Source organism: Rattus norvegicus, chromosome 1 (genome assembly GCF_036323735.1).
Source record: "Rattus norvegicus strain BN/NHsdMcwi chromosome 1, GRCr8, whole genome shotgun sequence".
Lineage (NCBI taxonomy): Eukaryota > Metazoa > Chordata > Mammalia > Rodentia > Muridae > Rattus > Rattus norvegicus.
Window position 1 is genome coordinate 102791481 of NC_086019.1, and position 26831 is coordinate 102818311.

Genomic DNA, 26831 nt, shown 5'->3' on the forward strand with positions numbered 1-26831 from the left:
AAGTGTTTCCTAAAAAAAAAAATTTTAAAAAAATCTATTTAATTAATACTCTGGGTACCATTCCCCTGTGGACCAGACTGTTTACTTCACTATATGCTGAATGATGGCCAGAAAGCTATCCCCTTTGATTCCAGGACAGAGAAGGGGACTTGCTGGAAGAGAGAATGGTAGGGGAGAAATTGGTAGGGTGTTAGAGGACAGGCACAAGCTCTATTGAAATGCAAATCTCTCCAGATCTGGAAAAGGTCTAGCTCTGGAATGGAAGCCTGTCCCAGGAACCATCTTGCCTAGTCCCTTCAGTGCACTCTCATCCTACACACCTGGAAAAGGGTTGGCCCTAGGGCAGAAGCCAAGGACAGGAAACACTACGCTGTGGCCCTTCATCAGACTCTAATCTTAAGGGAACTGCTCATGTCACTCACGACTTGGTGACCAATCAGGGCCTACAGTCTCCGCCAGTCAGAAGTGGAGGAGGGTGCTTCCGGGCTCCATGTTGCTGTCTCATTGCTGTAACTGAGGAGGCTTGAGTGGCTGGTGTGTCGTGCTCTGTGTGCTACTGTTGGGTGCTGTTGGGGGTGTTCAGGCGAGCTCTGAACTCGCGACATGGTGAGTATATGGCAGCTGCTTCCAGTGGGAAGGGGCAGGCGATTGAACAGCTGGAGCTAGTGTGGTGAGTCCTCCCTGGGACTGGGTGGGAACCGCAGCTAGACATGGCCACCCATGAGGTTGTTTTCTTAGCCACTCCCTGAGCATGGAGGTGACCTCTGAATAACTTTGCTGTAGGGCTGTATTTGATCAAGCATTTGGACTGTGGACTTGTGTGTTGAAACATTCTTGAGATGACAAACACAAAAATGCCTAGTTTCTACAGTATTTTCTACAAGTTTTGCACTTTGTTGTAACATAGTGATGTAAGATATACTTGGAGTTAATATGAGGATGCTGTAAATATCACCATTTGTTGCGGGTAGTAGTCCAATATCAAGCTATGCAGCATTGTTTTAGACTGCTCTGAGTTTATCCCATTGTGTAACAGTGTCTGCTGACTTCATAAGCCTTGTCATCCCCCCCCCCCCCCAGGAAGTAGTATAAAAAATGTTATTCTTAAGAAGCTGACTTTGCATAAGATACAGCTTGTGCGAGAATTCCTCATCCCAACGTTTATACTTTGTACCTTCTACTTTCCTTGTCCTTTTCGTCCTTTAGGATCTTCCACTATGTCACTGTCTCGGGTCTCTGGAATAAATGCTTACGAAATACTTCTGAGGCTGTCTTTGCTGTGTAAATCTCCCTTCTGCACAAGTGACTAGACTTGCAGTCTTCTGCCCCTGTTTAAATTGTTGGATGTATAACCTGGAGACTGAACGTAAAAGAGACTGGAGGATGATGGCATCTGTGGAATGCGAAATATGTTCTAGGCTGGGTCGTCTTTGAGCTGGATCCGGTGCTGGATACATACTATTATTAAAAAGATATTTCTTTTTTAATTGCTTATTTACACTCCAAATGTTGTCCCCTTTCCTGATCTCCATATTCTAAAAGTTCTTCACTCCATCTCCCTCTTCACCTCTGAGATTGAGCTCTCTCCCACCCCTCCCCCACCCCCACTCCCAGTTTAACTGCCATCCGCCCATCCCTCTTCCCTGGGGCATCCAGTCTCTCCAGGATTAGGCTCAAGCTCTCCCAGTCAGGCCAGACAAGGTAGTCAGTCCTCTGCTACACATGTGCAAGTGGCCTCAGACAAGTCCATGTGTGTTTGATGTTCTCATTGTGTATGTAGAGATTTCTCCCTGGGAAGGTATATGAATTCTAGAACAGCTGCATTTTTAGGCTTTTAGGGAAAGGTTTCTGAGACATGCTATGTTGACTCAGGTGGCCTTGATCCCTGTCTGTTGCTCTACAGGGCAATGGGCTTGCCTTCGTCTTCCTTAAACTTTCTGAATTCCTACGTTAAAGGGCTGTACCACACTAGAGTTTTAAAATGAACCATCTGCCTTCCAGTTTCTGGCTATTTTGAATAAGGCCGGTATGAACATAGTGGAGCATATGTTAACATCTTTTGGGTATATGCCCTGGAGTGGTATAACTGGCTCTTGAGAAAGAACTATTCCCAGTTTTCTGACTAAGTACCAGATGGAGCTCCAGAGTGGTTGTACATATTTGCAATCCTACCAGTGATGGAGCAGTGTTCCCTTTTCTTCATATCCTTGCCAACATGTGCTGTCCCTTCAGTTTTTGATTTTAGCCATTCTGACTGATGTAAGGTGGACTCTCAGGGTTGTTTTGGTTTGCATTTACCTGATGACTAAGGATGTTGAACATTTCTTTAAGTGCTACTCAGACATTTGAGATTTCTCTGCTGAGAATTCTGTTTAGCTCTGTATCCCATTTTATTTGTTTTTGTGGTATCTACCTTCCTGAGTTCTATATACACTTTGGATATTGGCCCTCTGTTGGATATAGGGTTAGTGAAGATCTTTCCTCGATTTGTAGGCTGCTGTTCTGTCCTAATGACAGTGTCCTTTGCCTTACAGAAGCTTTTCACTTTCAAGAGGTTCTATTTATCACCTGTTGATCTTCCAGCCTGAGCTATTGCTGTTCTGTTCAGGGAGTTCTGTCCTGTGCCAATGCATTCAAGGGTATTTCCCAGTTTGTCTTCTATTAGATTCACTGTATCTGGTTCTGTGTTGAGGTCCTTGATTCACCTTGTGCAGGGTGATATGATCAGCTTGATTCTTCTATATGCTCACTACCAGTGAGACCAGCACCATTTGTTGACGATCCTATCTTTTTCTACTGTATGGTTTTAGCTTCTTTGTCAAAGGTCAAGTGTCCATAGGTGTGTGGGTTCATTTCTGGGTTTTCAATTCTATTCAACTGATGTACCTGTCTGTCTCTGTACCGGTACCATTTGGTTTTTATCACTATTACTATGTAGTATAGCTTGATATCAGGGATTATGATTCCTCCAGAAGTTCTTTTATTGTTCAAGATTGTTTTGGCTATCCTGGGAAGGGAATTGCATTGAATCTGTAGATCGTGTTTGGTACCATGGCCAAATTGACTTTTTTTTTTTTTTCAAAACTAGGTTTCTCTGTAAGGAGCTAGTGGTCCTGGAACATGTTCCGTCAGCCAGGCTGGCCTTGAACTCAGAGTTCTCCCTGCCTCTCCTCCCAAGTGCTGGGATTAAAAGCATGTGCCATCAGCCCCTACCTGTCTTGCATTACTTTAAATTTCATTTTCTTTTTCTTTTTTTTAAATAGATTTATTTACTTGTTTATTTAATGTATGTGAGTACACTGTAGCTACCTTCAGACACACCAGAAGAGGCAGTGGATCCCATTACAGATGCTTGTGAGCCACCATGTGGTTGTTGGGAATTTGAACTCAGGACTTCTGGAAGAGCAGTCAGTGCTCTTAACCTCTGAGCCATCTCTCCAGCCCCAGGTGAAGAAATTCTTAACCATAGTTGGCAAATGGTCCCAAAGCTGGGAGGGTTAAGGTGTGGATACACAAAGGAAATTTAGAGACAAGCCTGAATACTTATGAGTTAACCTGTACAACATGTACAACAGTAGTACATGTCTTCCTGTAGACCAGGCGCCCCAGCCTGGCCCTTCCCTTGATGATGCAGTAGGGCACCCCCATCTTTCAACACAGAGCAGTCAGGAAAACCACCAGCTCAATGGGGTCTACATCATGGGCAATCACCACCAGCTGAGCCTTCTTGTTCTCCACCTAGGTGGTGACTGTATTGACCCCTCCTCTGAGCACAGGTGGTTTCTTAGTTGGGACATCCCCTTTGCCCGCAGCTTTCTTCTCAGCATGGGCCAGCAGCCTTTGCTTCTTCTGTTTTGTCTCTGGCCTGCACTTGTGAGCGAGCTTAAGCAGCTGAGTCTCTGTTTGCCTGTCCAGGGCCTGGGTGAACGGGTTAATGGCAGGAAGTACTTTGAGCCACTTATAGAGGATGGCTCTTTGCGCTGCAGCCTGATATAGTGAGGCCATTTGACGAAGTGCATGAAATCTCTTTAGGGCTGGATGTCCTGCCGGATGCCGAAGTGATGGGGACCGGGGCCACCTTCTTCCCCTTGACTTTCTTTGCTCTGCTGGAGAAAAGAGCAATACCAATGTTTTAACAGCTAGGTAATAATACTCCATTTTGTAAATAGACCCCATTTTCATTATCCATTCTTCAGTTGAGGGACAACAGTGTTGTTTGTAGAGTCCGTGTAGTATGAATAAAGCCACTATAAACATTAATTGAGCAAGTCTCTTTGTGGTAGGATGGACTATCTTCTGGGTCTATACCCAAGAGTGGGGTAGCTGGGTCTTGAGGTGAAACTACTTCCCAGGTTTCTGAGAAACCACAGTTGCTTTCCATGGTGTCTGTGTTTGCAATCCCACCAGCAATGGAGGCCAGCGTGAGCTCTCACTTGAATTATTAATCTTAACCATTTCTACATGTGTGGGATGGAATCTCAAAGTATTATAGAAAATATTTAATCTCAATCTGGGGTTTCTACCCTCCTTTGAGTATTCAGTTCCCAAATAAAAGACACACATCCTTTATAATTATGGCCTTATATTCATTGCTTTAAACAGCACCAGAACTGGGCAGATATCTACCCTTTCTGCTACTGTGTCTGTTTCCCTGCCAGTAACCCACCTATATGATTTTCCATGTTTTATCAGGGCTGTTCTTAACTCCAATTAGCCAGCTTCATTGCCATTTTTTTTAATTTTTATTGGTTATTTTGTTTATTTACATTTCAAATGTTACCCCCCTTCCGAGTGCCTCCACGAGGGTGCTCCCCCACCCTGCCTATTCCTGCCCCACTGCCCTTGCATCCCCTATCAAGCCTTCACAGAACCAAGGGCCTCCCCTCTGTTTGATGTCTGACATGGCCATCATAGGGCTCTGGCACCTGGTGCTCTCCACAGTGATCTTTGACCCAACCAGATGCTCAAGTTCAGGCGATGGGGGGGAGAACTCAGGCAGTGAGGGGGAACAGCCACCCCTGCTGCTGGTCCTTCTCCTTTCTACCACTGCTGAGCCAGGAGACTGACTAGCCGGTAAGAAGTGCAGGGCAGCTCCAGGAGAGCCAATCTCTTCTCCAAGCGGCAATGTTACAGCTCTTATGACAGAAGCTCTGACGATGGAATAATTCCTGCATACCTTTAATTCAGAACACAACACGTAAATACCGATTTTTGGATTGGTCAGTGTCTGACGCAGGTACTTCCTATTGGTTTGGCCTGAGGGAAGACCTCATCTACATATTCGGGGGCGTGGTCTTGTCTCTGTCTTGAGCCTATGTGACCTGTGGCACGTCCTCGCCTGTGGGGGAGGGGTTTGGGGCGTTGTCTTGAGCTTACATAACCTGTGGTCACGTCCTCAACCGGGGAGGAAGGGCTTGAGGCATTGCTCTTGCTCTACGGGACTGCGACTGCTGGCTGTCTCAAACCTCTCTCCTAGGGTCTTTGAGGGGTACAGCTACGTGAGGCCCTGATTGGGAGACTGGGAATGCACCTGCCGCCCCTTTTGGGTCTCCCGAGTATTCGACCAATCTCGACCAGGAATCAGGGTACTTTTCACTGCCCACTGCCCCACAGCTATCCTCTGCAAAATACGCAGCTGGAGCCATGGGTTTTTCCATGTGTATTCTTTGGTTGGTGATTTAGTCCCTGGGAACTCTGGTTGATATTGTGGTTCTTATGGGGTTGCAAACCCCTTCAGCTCCTTCAGTCCTTCCCCTAACTCCTCCATTGGGATCCCCCTTCTCACCAAAGGGTGAATACCTCAGTCCTACTTAGAAGGGGGAACAAAATAATCATGGGAGGTAGAGGGTGGGAAGGACTTGGGAGGAAAAGAAGAGGGGGAGAGGAAAAAGGGGGGACAGGATCAGGTGTGGGAGGAGATGGGGTTGGGGGGGGGGAGGTACAGAAGGTCAGGTAATTAAACAGAGCTGTGTAGCAATGGGAGATGGGAAACTAGGGGTAGCCAACAGAAAGTCTCAGATGCTAGGAAAGCAAGAGACTCCCAGGACCCAACTGGGATGATGTTAGCTGAAATACCCAATAAAGGGAAGAGAAAACCTGTAGAGACCATATCCAGGGGTTAGGAATGGCCCAGGGTTGAGGGATGGGGCACTCGCCCTTCTCAAAAATTTAACTCAGAATTGCTCCTGTCTAAAGGAATTACAGGGAGAAAGAGTGGAAGGAAAAGCCATCCAGAGACTGTCCCACCTGGGGATCCATCTCATATGCAGCCACCAAACCAAGATACTATTGCTGATGCCAAGAAGTGCTTGCTGGGGTTGGGGATTTAGCTCAGTGGTAGAGTGGTTGCCTAGCAACCGCAAGGCCCTGGGTTCGGTCCCCAGCTCCAGAAAAATAGAAGAGGAAAAAAAAAAGTGCTTGCTGACATGAGTCTGATATGGATGTCTCCTGAGAGGCTCAGTGAGAGCCTTACCTATACAGATGGGGATGCTTGCAGCCAATGATGGTCATTATTTTAAGATTCTTAGCCCATGGAATCATTTTTTCTCTCTACATTCCTCTTTCTCTTCTCCTTCTCTGCTCAGACACCAAGCCCAGGAACCCCAATTCAAGCCTATGTCTATTCTGCCCAGGGTTTTTATTTACAAATCAGGAATAACTTGGGAGCAAGGTCACGTAGTATGACCTGCTGCAGACTCTGTCTCCTGTCTGGGGGCAACCTGGCTTTAGGTGCCAATATTTAGCATTACAATACAAACAGCCTTTAAGTGTTTCTCAGCTATTTGAGATTCCCCTATTAAGACTTCATCTGTACCCCATTTTTAATTGAATTTTTGTTTATTTAGTTGAACATCTACTCTCTTGAGGTATTTATATATTTTGTGTATTAGGCCTCTATCAGTTCTGGAGTTGGTGAAAATCTTTTCTCATTCCTTAGGCTGTCTTTTTGTCCAGTTGACTGTGATTTTTTTTCCTTACAGGAGCTCTTTAGTTTCATGAGGTCCCATTTATTAGATGTTGATATTAGCACCTGCAGTATTGCAGTTCAGAAGGTTGTCTCCCGTGCCAGCGTATTCAGAGCTGTTCATTCAGGGATATTTCTGATCCATCAATTTCAGTGTGTCTGCTTTTATTTTGATTCACTTGGACTTCAGTGATAAATGTGGATCTATTTCCATTTTTCTACATGCAAAGATACAATTTAAGGAGCACCATTGGTTGAAGGGGCTGTCGTCTTTCCACTGTGTATTTCTGGATTCCTTAGCAAAAATCAGGTTTCCATAGGTGGTTGGAACTATGGCCGGGTCTTCCATTTGATACCTTTGATCAAAGTGTCACTTTTCATGCCAGAATCATGCAGTCCTTTTAACATACAGGATTGTTCTAGCTATGGTGGATATTTTGATATTGCACATGTGGTGGTGAATTGTTCTTTCCAGGTTTATTGACAACTTGGTTGGAATTTTGATGGGGATTGCGCTGAGTCTCTGAATTGGTTTGGTTAGGATGACCAAACTGCTATACTCTTAGTGATTCATGAGCACGAGAGATCTTTGTGTCATCTCGTGACTTCTTCAGTTTCTCTATTCAAAGACATGAAGATTTCATCACACAAGTCTTTGATGTGCTTTTGTATAGAGTTACTCAACCATATTCTATATTATTTGAGGGTATTTTGCAGGGTGTTGTTTCCTCCAATTTCTTTCTCAGTCTATGTATCACTTTTATGTGTTTGTAGTTGAACTTCTATCCAGGCACTTCCCTGAAAATGTTTATCAGCTGTAGGACTTTAATAATGGAAATTTTGAGGTCACTTACGTTAGGATTTAAATATCAGCCCGTGCCTGGACAGAAGACACTCAAACACCATGGTTCCACGTGGAGAGATTTAATGAGAGAAGAGTAGAAGAAGAGAGAAAAGGCGGCCAGCCATGGACACATGGGAGGGGGGAGGGGAGGATAGGGGCAAGAACAGAGAAGAATAAAGAGCAAGAGGGGTAAGAGAGGGTAAGAGGAGGTAAGAGAGGAGGGGGCAAGCAGCCCCTTTTATAGTGTCAGGCACAGCTGGCTGCTGCCAGGTAGCTGTGGGGGTGGAGCTTAGACAGAATACCAACATTCCCCCAATTTTGTTTAATTACAAAGAAAAATTAGGGGCGATGGTGAAGCAGGAATAGGGTCGTCGTGATCTCTGACTACTTCCTGCTTGCTTTGGGGCGATGTGTCTAGGGGGAACCTAGAAAAATGGGTATGGGAATGTTTGTCCAGTCCTAGACTTGGCTGTCTCCCTGTTGTCCAGGGTCTGTGGAACCATCTGAGGATAAGTCAGAAGGAACCGGTCCAATAGAAGCGTCTGTGTCTGTAGAGGAGATTGGAACATCTGGAGGTGGCTTCTCTGAAGCTGTCCCGGGTGTAGTAAGCGCCTGGACTTGACAAGATGCTGGAGCACACATATGTATTTATTATAGGCAGAGATTAAGTGCATTTGGGAGAAAAGAAAAATTTTCTTAGATGTACATTTGAAACCCAGAGGAATCCCACCCTTCAGAATAGGTAGTAAGTGGGAACTTCAGGCAGATGTACTTATCTGGATGGATTCTATGTCCATGAGAGGTAGGTCTGAGTGGGTTTCCTGTAGCTTATAAGTTTACAAAAGAGATAACAACATGAGTCAACAACCTGAATATTCTTTTTTTTTCTTTTCTTTTTTTTTTTTGGAGCTGGGGACCGAACCAAGGCCTTGCACTTGCTAGGCAAGCGCTCTACCGCTGAGCTAAATCCCCAACCCCCTGAATATTCTTTAAGATAAGCTTTTTGTGGAGCCGAAGGAACAAGAGTTTGTGATTACAGTTGGACTGTGTGGTGGGAAGTGTCATTAGTTAGGCAGATTATAAGAACTTGAATAGGACAGTGGTATAGCAAGAAGAGGAAATATGAAGCATTTAATCAATGAAAACCGAGTTTAGGTAAGGAAGTAACAGATTTCATCTTTGAAAGTTTACACCTGAACTAGTTGCTAGAGGCTGAGTTCAGAGGTCTGTTTCTTAGTTGGTAAGTTAGAGTGTCTCAGCTGTCAATGTAATCAGAAATCTGGGGAAGAATAAACCATAATCTACCATTAATATATTATTTGAAAAATGACAGAGTCCATTAGCCAACCGTTCCCCGTGGTCTCTATGGTCTTCATGGCAACTTGGGCAGAGTCAGTCTGGCTTTCGAGCCCAGAAGACACAGAGCCCCCCTCCCCCCCTCAGAATGGATATGTGTGACATGAGAAATGACTTGATTTAGGTAAATCATCTGACTCTGAGGGTATCCAGCTTTGTCCAGGGTCAGACCTGTGTTTCTCTGTGGTTGTCATAGCACAATCCAGGCAGACTCTCGAAGCTGTGTTCATATCTTCTGAGACCTTGTGGGACAAACTGTTTGTTAAAGGCTTTGGGAAATTCTGTTTGTCCTAAACTTAAACATATTAATAATTACCAGACTTCTGACAAGATTGAGGCCTAAGATCTGCAGGGCAAGGGAGAGGCTCAAGCACATGGGCGCAGGCGTGCGTAGCTGGGACACTGGTACACACAGAGAGAGCTCGCTTGTACGAGGGTCTTAGGGGTCGCATGTGTGTGGGAAGGCAGGCCTAAGAGATAGGGTTCCTGAGGAACGGGGTCAGACCTGCTTTTCACAGGCACAAACCAGGAGCTACAGCAACGAGGAAGGGAGAAGAGGGAGGTCTGAGGATGAGGCCAGACAGAGATATTGTTTTCTGATTAGTGGAAATTAGACCAAAACATCCCAGGATATGAGGACAGGCGGCGAAGACCTATATACCCATGGGTGAGAATAAGGATTAATTGCCCCGACCTGTGCTAGGGCTAGATTTAGAGCCGGTGCTCCTGAGCCAGAAAGCAGTCTATCCAGGCCCGGCTGGCATTAAACTGTCTCAAAAAGAGAGAGAAAGTCTCACCCAAGGGAAAAGGTCCTAGAACAAGAGTCAGTAAAAAGATTCATCCCCAGAGGCAGCACAGGTAGCTCCAAGTTTGAGAACACTCCCCTGAGACCATGTGTACACCATGGAAAGTCTGAGGTAAAGAAAGCACACAGAGGTTGAGTAGGTACAGCTCACCAGCACATGCTTGAAGAGGGCGCACTCATTGGTGGGCAGCTGTAAGCAGGGCATCATGGCGATGGGGAGGCCTGCTGGAATGGTGGACACCCTGAGTCCTACAGCAGCCAGCAGATGGTGGTGGTGCTGGTGGTTGGATGGCCTAGATGATGTGGTGGAGGCAGCAGCTGCGATCAAAACAGAAGTGGCAGCAGATGTAATGGCAGGACACACGCGCGGCGGCAGTGATCTCGGGTCATGTGCGCAGAAGTGGCGTGCATCTCCATTCTTCCTTGCCAAGGCCAGCGTGAGCACACAACCCATGGCAAGTGATCTCGACTGCACCCTGGGCCCTCGACAATGCGGCTGGGGGCCGCCTCAGGTAGCAGAGGCATGTAGTGGGAAAGCCTATCCTCTGCAGTCGGTGGCGGGGTGGCCTGGGCGCCAGGCCATGTGGGCACGGGAAGATCATAAACCCCATCCGTGTCATCCCAGGTTTCAGCACCAATGTTAGGATGAAAAATGTCAAGAAACAGGACTGGAGAAATGGCTCAGAGGTTAAGATCTCTGCTTTTCCAGAGGTCCTGAGTTCAATTCCCCAAAACCACATGTGTCAGACATGGTGGCTCATAACCATCTATAACGAGATCTGGTGCCCTCTTCTGGCATTTAGGTGTATATGCAAGCAGAATGCTGTATGCATAATACATAAATCTTTTAGACTTAATGCCATTATTCCTCAAAGCATTTTACAAAATAGAAACAGAAGGTATATTACCAAAACCCTCATACTCAACACACTTAAAATCTCAACAAAAAAGAGCATTACAATCCAATTTCCCTCATGAACACAAATACAAAAATACTCAATAAAATACTTGCAAACGGGATAAAAAACCATGATTCTGAAATGCTCCTGCTGTATCCTGTCAGACCACCGTGGACTAAAGCTACACATCACCAACAACAGAAATGCCAGGTAGCTTACAAACTCTGAACAACCTTTACTGGGTATAAAATATGTCGGACAGTGATAAAGAAATTAAGCACTTCTAGAATTCAATGAAAATGAATACACGACATATCCAAACTTATGGGACACAACGTAAGTTGTGATAACAGAACAGCACAAAGTGCATACGTTAGAAGGGGGGGGGGGTATGTCTTACTAGCAACTTAATGTAACACCTGAAAGAAAGCTCTAGAAAAAAAAAGGAAGCACACCTTAAAGGAGGACATAGCAAGCAACTATCAAACTGAGGGCCAAATCCAAAAGGAGAAAACAATACAATAACAAAAAGCAACAATCAGTGAAACATATAATTCATTCTTTGAGAAAAATCAACAAAACAGGCAACTCTGAGCCAAACTTAAGAGATGGAATTTTCAGGACCTGCTGTGATAGGATAGCTTGGCTCTATTGCTAACCTATTTCCTGGGAGTTGATGATTATATGCGTATGATGGTGTCTAGGCAGCTGGGTTTGGGGTGATTATAGGTCTAGGTTCTGATTTCTGGGTTTGTTTTATTTGAATGGGAGTTTTGTTCCTGGATTTCTGTTTGCCCTCTGTATTTTCGGAGAGTGCGTTGGCTGAATTTTGCGTATTTTACTATCCTACATGGTCAAGGTCACTATCCTGGTATGGTCAAGTGGGAATATTTGCTGGTGTTGGAGACTTGACGAAGAGGAGACAAGGGAGATATGATCTCACCTATCCATCGGAGGCATAGATGAAGGAGGTGGTGCCCTTGCCTCTGCTGTTCTCTTCCAGTGCTAAGGACAACTATGAAGACTCACAGAACTTATGGAATGTCTCTTTATATTGAGGAAATTTATTGTAATGACAAAGTTCGTGGTACAACTACCCTAACACTTTTAGGCTGGGAATGGGAAATCCAAGAATCTAGTAGTAGCTCAGTCCCATGAGGCTGGTTATTTCAGGTGGTCTTCTGTAGAAGATGATTCCAACAGAGGTGCTGGCAAGTGATTGCAAGCAGGTGAAGAGGAGCGAATCTTCCTTCTTCCAATGTCCGTATGTAGGTCTCCAGCAGAAGGTGTGGCCCGGATTAAAGGTGTGTGCAAACAAGCCTGGATCTGGGACTCATTTTGTTCAAGTCTGACCTTGAACTCAGGAATATCTCCTTGCTTCAGTCTCTTGGGATTAAAGGCATGCGTGTACTGCCTTGCCTGGGCCTAAGCTTTTCATAGCCACTATGCTTCAAGATCTCCATGCAGAGATCCAGGTCAGAAACGTATGTTTTCTAGCCTCAAGATATGGATCACAGGTGAGCCCTCCAATTCTGGTTTGTAGTTCATTCCAGATATAGTCAAGTTGACAACCAGAAATAGCCATTACAGAATAGGAAGACGAGAGTGTCTGTGGTATCTACTTGAGGGGTGGACAATAGGAGAGGAAATTGCAGCACTAGGGCCAGCCATGAGTATTGGGTCTGCAGGCATCCTGCCTTCTCCGATACCCAACATCTTAATACTGAATCATCAGGTTCCTGGGGATCATTTATTTACTTCTATATTCATTCAGGTTTTTGTTGGTGATCTACAGTAATTATTTTTAGTTTACAAGATAAAAGCTTTTGTGTGGGCTGGACAGGTCACTCAGTAGGTATTCTTCTTGGAGTTGACCTGAATTCAGATACCAGCATTCAAGTGAGGAAGCTAATAAATCTCTGGTGTATCACCTGTACACACATGAAAAGCATTCTCTCTCATACACATTAATACAAAAATAAAATTGAGGATAGACTTGTTTTCAGTAGAGCAAAACAAGCTATTTAGCGGGATACACTGTTATCTTGCATTTAGGTTTTTTTTTTATTAGATATATTTCTTTACTTATATCTCAAATGTTATTCCCTTTCCCGGTTTCCTTTCCGTAATCCCCCATCCCCTCCCCATCTCCCATACAGGTATTCCCCCATCCAACCCCCTTACTGCCACCCTCCATATTCCCATGCACTAGGGATCCAACCTTGACAGGACTAAGGCCTTCCCCTTCCACTGGTGCCCCAACATGGCTATTCTCTGCTACATATGCAGTTGGAGCCCTGGGTCAGTCCATGTATAGTCTTTCAGTAGTGGTTTAGTCCCTGGAAGCTCTGATTGGTTGGTATTGTTGTTCTTATGGGGATGCAAGCTTTCAATCCTTCCTCTAATTCACCCCAAGGGAGTCCTGTTCTCCACTTAGTGGCTTGCAGCTAGCATTGACCTCTGTATTGGACAAGTTCTGGATGTGTCTCTCAGGAAAGATCTATATCCGGTCCCTTTCAGCATGCATTTTTTAGCTTCATCTATCTTACCTAGTTTTGGTGGCTGTATATATATGGGCCACATGTGGGGCAAGCGCTGAATGGCCATTCCTTCACTTGCTGCTCTAAACTTTGCTTCCATATCCCCTCCTATGGACATTTTTCCCATTTTAAGAAGGAGTGGGAGCATCCTCATTTTGGTAATCCTTCTTCTTGAGCTTTCTGTGGTCTGTGGATTGCATCTTAGGTAATTAAAGCTTTTTGGCTAATATCCACTTATCAATGAGTGCATACCAAGTGTGTTTTTCTGTGATTGAGTTACCTCACTCAGGATGATATTTTCTAGTTCATTCCATTTGCCTATGAATTTCATGAAGTCATTGTTTTTGACAGCTGAGTAATACTCCATTGTGTAGATGTACCACACTTTTTGAATCCATTCTTCTGTTGAATGGCATCTGAGTTCTTTCCAGCTTCTGGTTATTATAAATAAGGTAGCTATGAACATCATAGTGGAGCACGTGTCTTTGTTGTATGTTGGAGCATCTTTCAGGTATATGACCAGGAGAAGTAGAGTTGGGTCCTCAGAGTGGAATGTCCAATTTTCTGGGGAACCTCCAGACTGATTTCCAGAGTGGTTGTACCAGTTTGCAGTCCCACCAACAATGGAGGACTGTTCCTCTTTCCCCACATCCTTGCCAGCATCTGCTGTCACCTGAGTTTTTGATCTTAGCCATTCTGACTGGTGTGAGGTGGAATCTCAGGGTTGTTTTGATTTGCATTTACCTGATGACGAAGGATGTTGAACATTTCTTTAGGTGCTTTTTGGTCATTCGATAATCCTCAGCTGAGAATGTTTTGTTTAGCTCTGTACCCCGTTTTTTAATATGGTTATTTGGCTCTCTGGAGTCTAACTTCTTGAGTTCTTTGTATATTTTGGATATTAGCCCTCTATCAGATGTAGGATTGGCAAAGATCTTTTCCCAATCTGTTGGTTGCCCTTTTGTCCTAATGGCAATGTCTTTTGCTTACAGAAGCTTTGCAGTTTTATGAGGTCCCATTTGTCAATTCTTGATCTTAGAGCATAAGCCATTGGTGTTTTGTTCAGGAAATTTTCCCCAGTGCCCATGTGTTCAAGACTCTTCACCACTTTTCTTTATTAGTTTGAGTGTATCTGGTTTGATGTGGAGGTCCTTGATCCACTTGGACTTAAGCTTTGTACAGGGTGATAAGAATGGATTGATTTGCATTCTTCTACATGCTGACCTCCAGTTGAACCAGCACCATTTGTTGAAAATGCTATCTTTCTTCCATTGGATGGTTTTAACTCCTTTGTGAAAGATCTAGTGACCATAGGTGTGTGGGTTCATTTCTGGGTCTTCAATTCTGTTCCACTGATCTATCTGCCTATCTCTGTACCAATACCATGCAGTTTTTATGACTATTACTCTGTAATACTGCTTGAAGTCAGGGATGGTGATTCCCCCAGAAGTTCTTTTATTGTTGAGTATAGTTTTCACTATCCTGGGTTTTCTGTTATTCCAAACGAATTTGCAAATTGCTCTTTCTATCTCTATAAAGAATTGAGTAGGAATTTTGATGGGGATTGCATTGAATCTGTAGAATGCTTTTCGCAAAATGGCTATTTCCACTATATTAATCCTGCCAATCCATGAACATGGAAGATCTTTCCATCTTCTAAGATCTTCCTCAATTTCTTTCTTCAGAGACTTGAAGTTCTTGTCATACAGATCTTTCACTTGCTTGGTTAAAGTCACACCAAGATATTTTATATTATTTGTGACTATTGTGAAGGGTATCATTTCCCTAATTTCTTTCTCAGCCTACTTATCCTTTGAGTAGAGGAAGGCTATTGATTTGTTTCACTTAATATTATACCCAGACATTTTGCTGAAGTTGTTTATCAGGTTAAGTAGTTTTCTGGTGGAACTTTTTGGGTCACTTAAGTGCGCTATCATATCATCTGCAAATAGTGATATTTTGATTTCTTCCCTTCCAATTTTTATCCCTTTGACGTCCTTTCATTGTCTGATTGCTCTGGCTAGGACTTTGGGTACTATACTGAATAAGTAGGGAGAGAGTGGGCAGCCTTGTCTAGTCCTGGTTTTAGTGGGATTGCTTCAAGTTTCTCTCCATCTAGTTTGATGTTAGCTACTGGTTTGCTGTATATGGCTTTCACTATGTTTATATATGGGCCTTGTATTCCTGCTCTTTCCAGGACATTTATCTTGAAGGGGTGCTGAATTTTGTCAAATGCTTTCTCAGCATCTAATGAAATTACCATCTGGTTCTTATCTTTGAGTTTGTTTATATAGTGGATTACATTGATGGATTAAACTATCCATGCATCCCTGGGATGAAGCCTATTGGATCATGATTGATGTGTTCTTGGATTCGGTTTGCAAGAATTTTATTGAGTATTTTTGCGTCAATATTCATAAAGGAAATTGGTCTGAAGTTCTCTTTCTTTGTTGGATCTTTGTGTGATTTAGGTATAAGAGTAATTGTGGCTTCATAGAAGGGATTTGGTAGTGCTCCATGTGTTTGTATTTTGTGGAATAGTTTGGATAGTATTGGTATGAGGTCTTCTATGAAGGTCTGATAGAATTCTGCACTAAACCCATCTGGTGCTGGGTTCTTTTTGGTTGGGAGACTTTTTTTTTCATCTTTATTAACTTGAGTATTTATTTCTTATTTACATTTCGATTGTTATCCCCCTTCCCAGTTTCCCCTTCCTGGTTTCGGGCCAACATCCCCTTAACCCCTCCCACTCCCCTTCTCTATGAGTGTTCCCCTCCCCATCCTCCTCCCATTACCGCCCTGCCCCCAAAGATCATGTTCACTGGGGGTTCAGTCTTGGCAGGACCAAGGGCTTGATTGGGAGACTTTTAATAACTGCCTCTATTTCTTTAGGAGTTATAGGCTTGTTCAGATGGTTTATTTGTTCCTGATTTAACTTTGGTATCTGGTATCTGTCTAGAGAATTGTCCATTTCCTCCAGATTTTCCAGTCAATTGAATGAAAATTCTCCCTATCTGGGATGATGTCTTTGAACACTTGTCTGTCATCAGTGACATTAAGCAGGGAGCTTATTGAAGCTTATGTAGGAGGAGCCTTTCTAGATAAAATTAGTCATTGAGTTTAGGATTTTAGTGTCCATAGACACAACCCATTTCCTATTCTTTGTGTCTACTGTTTTGTGGTTGAAATTGATTCTTCAGCATCTTTCTTCTGCTGTCATGCTGTCACTATTATAGACTTAACTCCTAAATCAAATATGTCATGTAGAAGCAATTCCTGTTCAGTTCTACATGATTTTGCTATCCTAATGTTTTTATGGTTTTAATTTTGTTGTTTTTATTTTTGAAGACTAGGTTTCTCTGTGTAGAACTGGATGCCCTAAAAGTAGGTGTGTGGACTAGAAAGGCCTTGAATTTAGAGATACACCTGTCTGGCTCTTTTGGCCTGGGATTATATATGTGTCAACATGCCTTGCTTTTCTGGTTTTATATGATTGGCCCATGAGTTTGGAATGTATGTTTTTGTACATGCCAAGCATATGATGTTATTCTGTGCTTCACCCACATCTTGAATTATGAAATTTAGCAGTGTTATTCTTTTTCCCAAAATAGCATGTGTTCACAACATTAATTCTGACTGATCCCTCTCATTCATTTGATTGTAAGAGTGTAACATTCTTCCTACATGGTGTGCTTGTTTTGAAATTTTAGAATGATTATGACTGTTTTGCATGTATGCATGCATATGAACCTCTGTGTGCTTGGTCCTTACTATAAGCAAAAGATGGTCTTGGAACTCCTAAACTTGGAGTAATAAATGAATACTTCTAAGCTTCCATGGTAAGTCCTGGCAATTGAGTCCCATATCTAAGACCAACAAGAGATATTATTACTGAGTCATCCCTCCTGCCCTATGTTGTTTATTTAAGATCAACGTTTACATTGTTAATATTTTCATTTGTTCATTATAACTTTAAACATCTCTTGCCTTTGAGAAAGGTCTTATTAATGTGACAATTTAAACTGGGGAATTTCAGGTACCTGTAATATGAATACAGAATGAGTGTGAAGGTTTAATTCTTTCCAAGAGGTTTAGAAAAAACCTCTGACTTTTTCTATCGTTCTTGTTTGTTTGATTGGTTTTTGCAAAAGAAACGGGGTCTTAATAGGTACCTCTGGCTGTCCTGGAACTTGGTTAATAGACCAATCTGGTATTGACAATGAGATACACTTGCCCCTGCCTGGTGAGTGCTTAAAGACATGAGCTAATATACCCAGAATGATCATTGTTTTCTCTTGTTAGTAATTGTTCATACAATTTCTCTGATGAATACTCAATACTGTTCACCTGTTTGCTTCTGTCTCTCTGTCTCTGTCTCTGTCTCTCTCTGTCTCTCTCTCTCTCTTCCTCTCTCTCAAGTGTCATTTCTTTTACTAGGCTATATACTGTTAAAGAGCATAGCAATGGCAGGTGAACCTCATAATTTGGTTTTCTTTTAAAATGATTTCATGGTTATAGCAGGATTTCTTCGTCATGGGCCAAGTGTGGGAATCATCAGAATCATATGAATATATTGTCAATGAAATATTCATTACAGTGTTATCACTATCACGCTTTGTGTTGTACACTCGTATGGGATATTTTAGGATGCACTGACCTATGATGATGTATACATAAACTTCAGTCGGGAAGAGTGGTCCTTGCTGGATTCATCTCAGAAGAGACTTTACAAAGATGTGATGCTGGAGACCTACAGGAACCTCACTGCTATAGGTAAAATTGAATTTTCCTTTAAGTTTTAAATTAAGGGGTCAACTGTTTCTTGGTTATTGATGCTCTTCTGTAATTTTTTATGAGAATGCAGTGAATAAAGCAGACATGGTTCTCAGATCACTGAAAATAATAGCTTAAATTTTGCCTAATTTCCAATAATATATCATACACTTTCTGGTACTATATTTTAGGATACAGTTGGGAAGACCATAAAATTGAAGAACGTTGTCAAAGTGATAAAACATATGGAAGGTAATTGTTCTGTGAAACCTGATACAAATATGCTTCTGAAGAAAAGTTAATGTGTTCTGGAAGTTTTAAAGATCAGCAGCAGTGTAAATAAGCACAGCTTTAAGTGTGCTAGTGATTATTAAATTCTAACAAAGCCAGGTCCTTGATGTCAGCTAGCTGATTGGTGCTTGCAAGACATTCCTCAATGACAGTATTTCTTAACACATATAATTGTTTGAATCGTATCACCATTAGAGCTACCCTGTAGAACTGCCATGTCCTATACTTTTCATACCACTCAGAGATTGCAAAGAGTATGTGTGCACTGAGCAGGTGATGTGTAAATATCCACAACCTTGCCATAAGCAAATAGTCCACAGCAAAGCTGCTGTTACTCACACACTTATCTTAAATTTGCTAAGTTTAGAGCAAGGGGACGGTTATGAGAGTTAAGAATGTTATTGTGGAGGAACCCTAATCCCCATACTTCATGTCTACGAGGAACAAAAGTCAAGCTGTGTTAAGGCAAGGTGGAAAACTTTGTTATTCTTTTAATAGGTAAACCATATGTCACACTGGAAATAGGCCATATGAGCGTATGGATAATGAAAGAAGCAGAACATCTCTCTTTTCTAGAACAACTAGATGATATATGGTAGTCTCCACTTTGAGGAGACTTTCTGAAAGTAATAAAAGTTTGTAATCACTTAGGTTTTCATTTGGAATATCACCACATACTTATACTCCAGAAAATTCCTATGAGCATTAGGAATGTGGAAATTCTGTTTGTCCTTCACTTTTGAAATATAGTATGACTCACAGTGTAAGAAAATTTATGAATGTAATTAGAGTGGTAAATCTGAGAATTCTTGCAGTTTTCTTCAAATCTGTGAAAATCTTCATGTAGAAAATGTCTGGGATAAGTGTGGGTCATGTAATAAATGCCCTGATCATCATGGGAGTCTCTAGTGATGCAAAACAACCCACAGTGAAAGACTGGAAACAGTGGCATAAAAGCTTACGATCTCATTGTACCTTACACTTAGACCAGATTGTAAAATTAGTTCAAACAGATAAAAAAGATCTGTCAGTGTAATGAATGTGATAAAACTTTTACATGTTCTAATTATCATTGCAGGCGTGAAAAAAGCCATGCCTCAGAGAAACCATATGAACATACTCAGTGTGATAAAGCCTTCCGTTACCACAGTCATCATCAAAAGCATAAAAGAACTCATACTGGAGAGAAACCCTCTGAAGGCTTTCAACATAGTGAAGCCCTTGCAAGTCTCCAAATACATAAAATAACATTTTCTAGAGAGAAACCCTACAAATGTAATCAGTGTGATAAAACCTTTGCACAACACTGTTATCTTCGAATACATGAAAAAACACATACTGGAGAGAAACGTTATAAGTGCGATCAATGTGGTAAAGCCTTTGCATATCATTGTACTTTGCGTTTGCATAAAAGAACACATACTGGAGAGAAACCTTATGAATGTGATCAATGTGGTAAAGCCTTCGCCCATAACAGTTATCTTCAAATACATAAGGTAACACATACTGGAGAGAAGCCCTACAAGTGTAATCAATGTGATAAAGCCTATTCACAACAGAGTCATCTCGTACTACATAAAAGAACACATACTGGAGAGAAACCTTATAAATGTAATCAGTGCAGTAAGTCATTTGTATCTCTCAATCATCTTCAAACTCATGAAAGAATTCATACTGGAGAGAAACCTTACAAGTGTAATCAATGCGGTAAAGCCTTTTCACAACACCCTAGTCTCCAAACGCATATAAGAACACATACTGGAGAGAAACCCTACAAATGTGATCAATGTGATAAAGCCTTTACACAAAGCAGTAGTCTCCTGATGCATAGAAGAATACATACGGGAGAGAAGCCTTATGAATGTCGTCAATGTGGTAAAGCCTTTACACGGAACAGTACTCTCCAAAACCATAAAAGGCATCATACTGGAGAGAAGCCCTATGAATGTGATCATTGTGGTGGAGTCTTTGCATATAACAGTGGTCTCCAAAAACATAAAAAGAGTCATCTGGGAGTGAAACCCTGACAAGGTATTTAACATGATAAAGCCTCTTCACATTTCTGTAGTCTTCATCATCACGAAAGGATTTATACTGCCGAGAAACCATATGAATGGAAGAAATGTGATAAAGCCTTTGCATATCACAGTTATCTCTTAATGTAGAAAAAACCAGAGATTAGAAATTGTTATTAGAAGTGTTACCAAAGTGGTGAGGGGACTCAATTAGCCAGAGCCAGGCTGATTCCATGACAGGATGCAATCTGGCAGTTTGGCAGAGTGAGCTAAGTTTTTGTTTGCCAGAACTGGCAAAGTGCAAAACAAGTCAATTTCAGGAAAAACCAACCCTTAAGGGCAGCCAATCATGAACTGTGGAAGCTGCTTACCACTTAACTTGAGCCAAGTATAATTAATTAGCAAAAGTCTCCCAAATCCCCTTAGCTAATCAAAAGGCACCATAGAGCCTCAAAATAGAGCCAACCAATCAAGGGAAAGAAAAGTAAAAGTCACCCACTCCTACCCTAACAGTTTTTAAATTGACCCTGAAAAGTCTACACGTCTGTCTTCTATCCTGGTATATTTCAGACCCCTGCCTGCATGTTCTCTGCATAATAAATGCTTTTGCCATCGAATACTTTTTGAGTCTGAGGAGTCACTCTTCATGAATCATGGAATCTTACGGTGATAAAGCCTTTTCACAGTACAGTTATGTCTGAATACATCAAATAAACAGACTGGAGAGAAACCCTATGAATGTAATCAGTGTGGTGAAGCCTTTGCACAAGACGATCATCTTTGAATACATTAAAAAAAACATACCATAATGAAATTCTATGAACATAGTCAATGTGGTAAAGCTTTTGCATATCACAGTCAACTTCAAAGCCATGAAAGAATTCATACTGGAGAGAAATGCAATGAACATATTAAATATGGTAAAGTATTTGCACATCCCAGTTATGACTGAATACGGAAAACACATCCTGGAGAGTAAACTTAGGAATGTATCCAGCATGGCAAAGCCTTTGCATATCACAGTCATCTTCAAATATATAAAAGAACACATACTGGAGAGAAACCCTACAAATATAACCAATGTGAGAAAGCCTTTAAACATCACAGTCATCTTCAAAGGCATGAAAAAAATTATGCTGGAGATAAACCCTGTAAATGTCTCTAATGTGTTGAACCCTTTGCCCATTTTTGTAATCAGCATGACATTATTCTTTGGAGAGAAATCCTATGAATGCAAGCAATGTGGTGTTACTACACATAATAGTTATCAATGAATGCAAGACATATACTGTAGAGAAATCTTATAAATGGACTTGCTGTGGTGAAAGCTTTGCACATCACAGTAGTCTTCTATTACATAAAAGGACACATTCTGGAGAGAAACCCTACGAATGTAATCAATCTTATAAAGCCTTTGCATGTAGCAGCAGCTTTTCATGAGAAAAAAATTCATACTGCAGAGAATTCCTATAAATGTACTAAATTCTACATTTCAGTGTAGTCTTTATACAAGAGTTAGGGATGTTAGTCCTTGAATCTTTTTGGAGCTGGAATTATGGCCTTCATCAAAAATCTGATCCTTGGTCCTGGAATGAACTTGTCTTAAATGTTTGGCCATGGCTCCAGCCCTGTAAATATTGAAGCCTTTATCAATCATCTTGACATCAGGTAATAAAAAAAAATAACTCATACAAGAGAAAAATGCTATTCCTACAAACAATTTGGTAAAGATTTTGACATCACATTCAATCACCAGAAAATTTATTGCTGTACATCTTTTTCTTAGCCTTGAAGCAAGTAAATAATTCACCATGCTCACAAAAGTCTGATGGTTCATAGCTCTGCATGTGGTTTATACTTTGACACTTTTGAAGTTGTTGAAGTGTTCTGTGTGACAAAGCTTATTTGATGGTCCTTATATTGCTTCTGTGGCTATAGGTGTCTTCTATTGTGCTTTTACTTGGTGGCAGATGTCTTTTGGCTTCAATGTGTATAATAAAATGTCTCTAAATAAGTGGTCCATTTTTTTATTTAAATACTGGACAGCATGTAATTATACATTTCAAGGAAGGGTATCTGTGAATCAGTGAGGGGTCCTTGTTCCTGGTTTTGTTTGTCGTATTCACAACCCTTGAGGTGCTGTTTGCTATCCAGTCTGGCTTGAGTGTCAGTAATTAGTTTAGGCTATATAGAACTCTTGATTATCATGTGTCACCCTCCTGAGTACAAGTCTAAGAAGATTTACCCACACTGTATCCTGCTTTGTCAATAGGGTTTAACAAGATTAATACTGAAATGCTTAACAAGTCTAATCACAACCACAATGAAGAGGCCAATTGCTCTGAATGAACCATTGTTATCTAAGACACAAAGTAACAAAAACTGAAAGTCTCATATAATGATGGTACAAATACAAACTAGCACAGCTAATATGAATTACAGTAAGATGCATCCTCACCAAATTAAACATTGCACTACTGTACAATGCTGCTATTACACTGTTGGCTTAGTAGCTAAGAAAAGTAACTACTATGCCCAAACATCTGCAGCTCTCTGTGTATTGCATTGTCCATGAAAGCTAACATGTCAAGGTAAGTGTCCATCTACAGAGACCAGTGAAGAACATGTGGGAAGTAGACTAAGTGAACGACAGTTCTTACACTGACATGGACACATTTGGAGGAGGGCATTAGTATGTGGAGGCATAGTGATGCTCTTTGCTCTTTATCTTATTGGGTATACATATCTGTAGACTTGATTAGTGCACCGAAAGAGTGGTAAAGCACATCCTGCTGTGCTTCAGATGCTAAAAGAAATCATCTCAGGCTTGCTGTACTCCTTAAGGTCAAGTTGTGGGCTTGAATGTAGTCATTGTTGTAAAGGTATAGGCTTACATCTATTTTACTGTTTCGGTTTGGTTTGGTTTTGAAGATAGGATTAATACAAAATGCCCTTTTCCTGTTGTAGATTTGTGTTCATATGGATGTTTGTTCAATGTATGGATAGAAGCATTTAAACTGGTACATTTCCTAATAGTGGACAGAGCATCCCTTTGATGAGTCAGGTGTGGTCATAGTTTGTAATTATTTTATATGCTGGGTGTTTTTTGAGTGTTTTACACCCATAATCATTGGGGATTATGTTGTGAGAATTTCTGGGAGGACATAACACACATGAGTACATGGCCTAGATTGGAAACCCATGACAGAGCACAATAACAATTACACCAAAATCCAGCTCGGTGAACCAGTACATTTCTTAGGGTTGTTTACAGGAATGGGGTTAAGAGGTTACTTACAAAAACAAAGACCACTCAAAAGTATCTGCATCACTAAAAATTCCACTCCGACAAGATTGCAACCTTGGAGTGCTCTACTCAACTTGAAGGGAGCTCAAGTCTAAGATTACCTCAGGAGCTCAGATGACCAGAATTTCCTACTACATAAAGTGCCTGGTTTTTCTATAAAGAGGAAGGTTCTTTAAGAATTTTGCAAGTTTCAGCTTTATCTAACATGACTCGGGTCACTGAGTTTCATGAGCTTCCCCCTCCCTTCTGAGGAAGGGTGTTTCAATTGATTTTCAGTGTTCCACCCATGCCTGTGGTTCTTACATTCCGCCTGTTCTAACATGAAGTTCCCTACACCTCGGTGTAGGGGGCGTAGCCATCCATCTATGGCTAAGCACTGAGCTCCTATGTCACTTGATCTCAGAAACTCAATAGTAGTTGTGTGTCTCTATGATACACCATTGCAAAAGAAACTCTTTCCCTGATAGATTGCAGCTGACAGCAATACTTATAATACTGAAATAAGCACAAATGTTTTAAGGGCAATTTGACTAGCAAACCACTTCTGTTTAACAATAGCGGTTGCATTGTTAGTCAGGTTTCTGTCCTCCTGTACAGAAACCTGTTGGTTGTGCCCACAATCGTGCACAGCAGGCACATTCTGACTGCCACAGGGCTGACAGCTGTGACAGTCTTACTTCCCGAAGCCCCCCAAACCCTCCCATCTTTATGAGAGCTATCCATTACAGAGTGAACTTAAAGCAGTCGGCTTTATCTCTCCATATCCTACAACCAAAGTTTGTGGTGTCTCGTTCTGACATGCCACCAATACCAGTGGCTTATGGTTTGTGGGGCCTGTGGCATCCCTGACTGACAGTTGGTAAGGAAGTAACCCACCATTGACACTGGGATTCTCTTTTAATAATTTTATGGCCTTCAGTGTGCCCTTGCCTACCCATGAAGGTAAAGAGGTGAACCTTACCTACTGCTTTAATAACCCATTCTCTTTTTCAGTTACTCCAGTCCCAATAGTGTGTATGGTAGGTGGAAGTAGTTATTGTAACTGTTGTCTTCAACTGACTCCTGCAAATCAGTATTTGCAAGCTGAAGACCATGGGTACTTATCAGTTCCTGGTTTATGCCCATATGAAAGGCTGGGGTGGGTGACAACCTTTTTAGTGGTTTTACCTATTGTTTGCTTTTATAAAAACACCCAGGAGAGAACTGTTATACAAGTGAGGGTATGTTTGCTTCTCTTGATGACCAGGCAAAAGCTCTACATAGTTGTGGTTTAAATATGCTTGGCCCAGGGAACGGCACTATTAGGAGGTGTGACCTTGTTGGAGTTGATGTGGCCTTGGAGAAAATGTGTCACTGTGCAGGGAGCTTTGAGACCCTCTTCCGAGCTGCCTGAGGATGCTGAGTCTTCTGACTGCCTTCCGAACAAGATGTAGAACTCAGATTCTACTCCAGCACCATGCCTGCCTGCATGCTGCCATGCTTCCTGCCTTAATGATAATGGACTGAACCTCTGAAGCAGTAAGCCCACCTCAATTAAATGTTGTCCTTTATAAGAGTTGCCTTGTGTCATGGTGTCGCTTCACAGGAATAGAAACTCTAAGAAAATAGTCTATTTTCTAATCCTTTATGGAACAAGTTAATTGAAGTTAAATTTAATTTAAAGTTCATTTATTTATTTGTAAACATTTTGAAAGATGTAATTTATTTTTTAACTACTTGTATGTGTGTGTATATGAATATGAGTATAAATTCTTATGGAGGACAAATAAGTTGGGTCTCTCTTGAGCTCAAGTTATAGGTTGTGAGCCACCAGACATGGGTGTTAGCAATTAAACCTGAATCTTCTACATACATAGTATGCACTATTCATTTCTAAGACATTTTTCCAACCTATTATTTCTGATGATTTGTGTGTGTGTGTGTGTGTGTGTGTGTGTGTGTGTGTGTGTGTGTGTGTGTGCATTTATGTACAGGGTGCCTAAGAAGGCCATGGGTTGGTCAGATTCTGGAAACTGGAATTACAGGTGATCATGAACTGCTGGACATGAGTACTAGGAACTTGAGTTTTTCACAGAACTTGGTTGTAACTGCTGAACCATATCCCTTTTTCTCTGAGCAAGTTAGATTAAAGTGCTTGTCAATTCTGTTTGTCATCCCCTTTGTAGCTTACCCTACAAGGACCTTAGCTTTCTTAAGTTTCCTTTCAGTCACAATTTCACATGTCCCTCCCCACTATCAAGTTATAACAGAGTATGAACAACTTAAGAGTATGAAAATCAATGTCCCAAGACTGTCTATAGCTCTTTTATATTTAGAGGCACAGGATGTTGCAGGATTTCTTCAGTAAGTGTTTTAGCTATCAAATATGTCTTGTTAGAGCTTAATTCTCCCAAAAGCTTACACTGGTGCTTGACCCTTGCACTCTGTGTAGACTGTTCCCTGATGTTCCTTCCTTTACATTCACCTGTGTGTCTTTAGGATGCTTTTCTAAGTATGTTAAGTACTCCGATGTTACCATTATTACATCCATGCAACAAAGCCAACTTAGAGATGTCTGGCAACGTAAGAGCAAGTTCCAGGGCCACCATTTCATGACAGATAGTATAAATATGATGGTAACCTTGGGGGAGTACTGTGAGTGCTTGCTGCTAAGCCTGAAGAACCTGAGAACCCATATAATGAATGGGAGAACTGACTCACCTACATACCTGTTCCATGGTAGACTAGGCACCTCACTCCCCATCATACACCTCGCTCACACATCATAAATAAGTGGGTTTTTTTTTAATGCATTAGCAAGGATTAATATAGAATGAGTCTGTTATCTGGCTTAATCATCCTAGAGCACATCCATGGGACTTGTGTGTATTTCCCTACATCGAGATGCCTCAAGCTTCGTGGTTTAGCATAGGTCCAAGGGAGATAAATGGCCTTTTTTTTTTTTTTTTTTTTTTTTTTTTTAGGTCTCAGGCTACACTCCACTTGGGTCTGGCTTTTGGTCTGAATGGCAGCTATAGCTGTAGTCATCCTTCTTGCT

The 26831-nt window shown here is 41.7% G+C and overlaps 1 protein-coding gene across 1 annotated transcript; it reads left to right on the forward strand.

The window, feature by feature from the left end:
• The first annotated feature begins 374 nt into the window (after positions 1-374).
• On the forward strand, positions 375-22501 carry Znf431l12 (zinc finger protein 431 like 12). Its single transcript, XM_017590097.3, has 4 exons — positions 375-606; positions 18055-18181; positions 18373-18433; positions 19551-22501. The coding sequence occupies exons 1-4, from the start codon at positions 604-606 to the stop codon at positions 20497-20499; spliced, it is 1140 nt and encodes a 379-aa protein (XP_017445586.1). The 5' UTR covers positions 375-603; the 3' UTR covers positions 20500-22501.
• The last annotated feature ends 4330 nt before the right edge of the window (positions 22502-26831 follow it).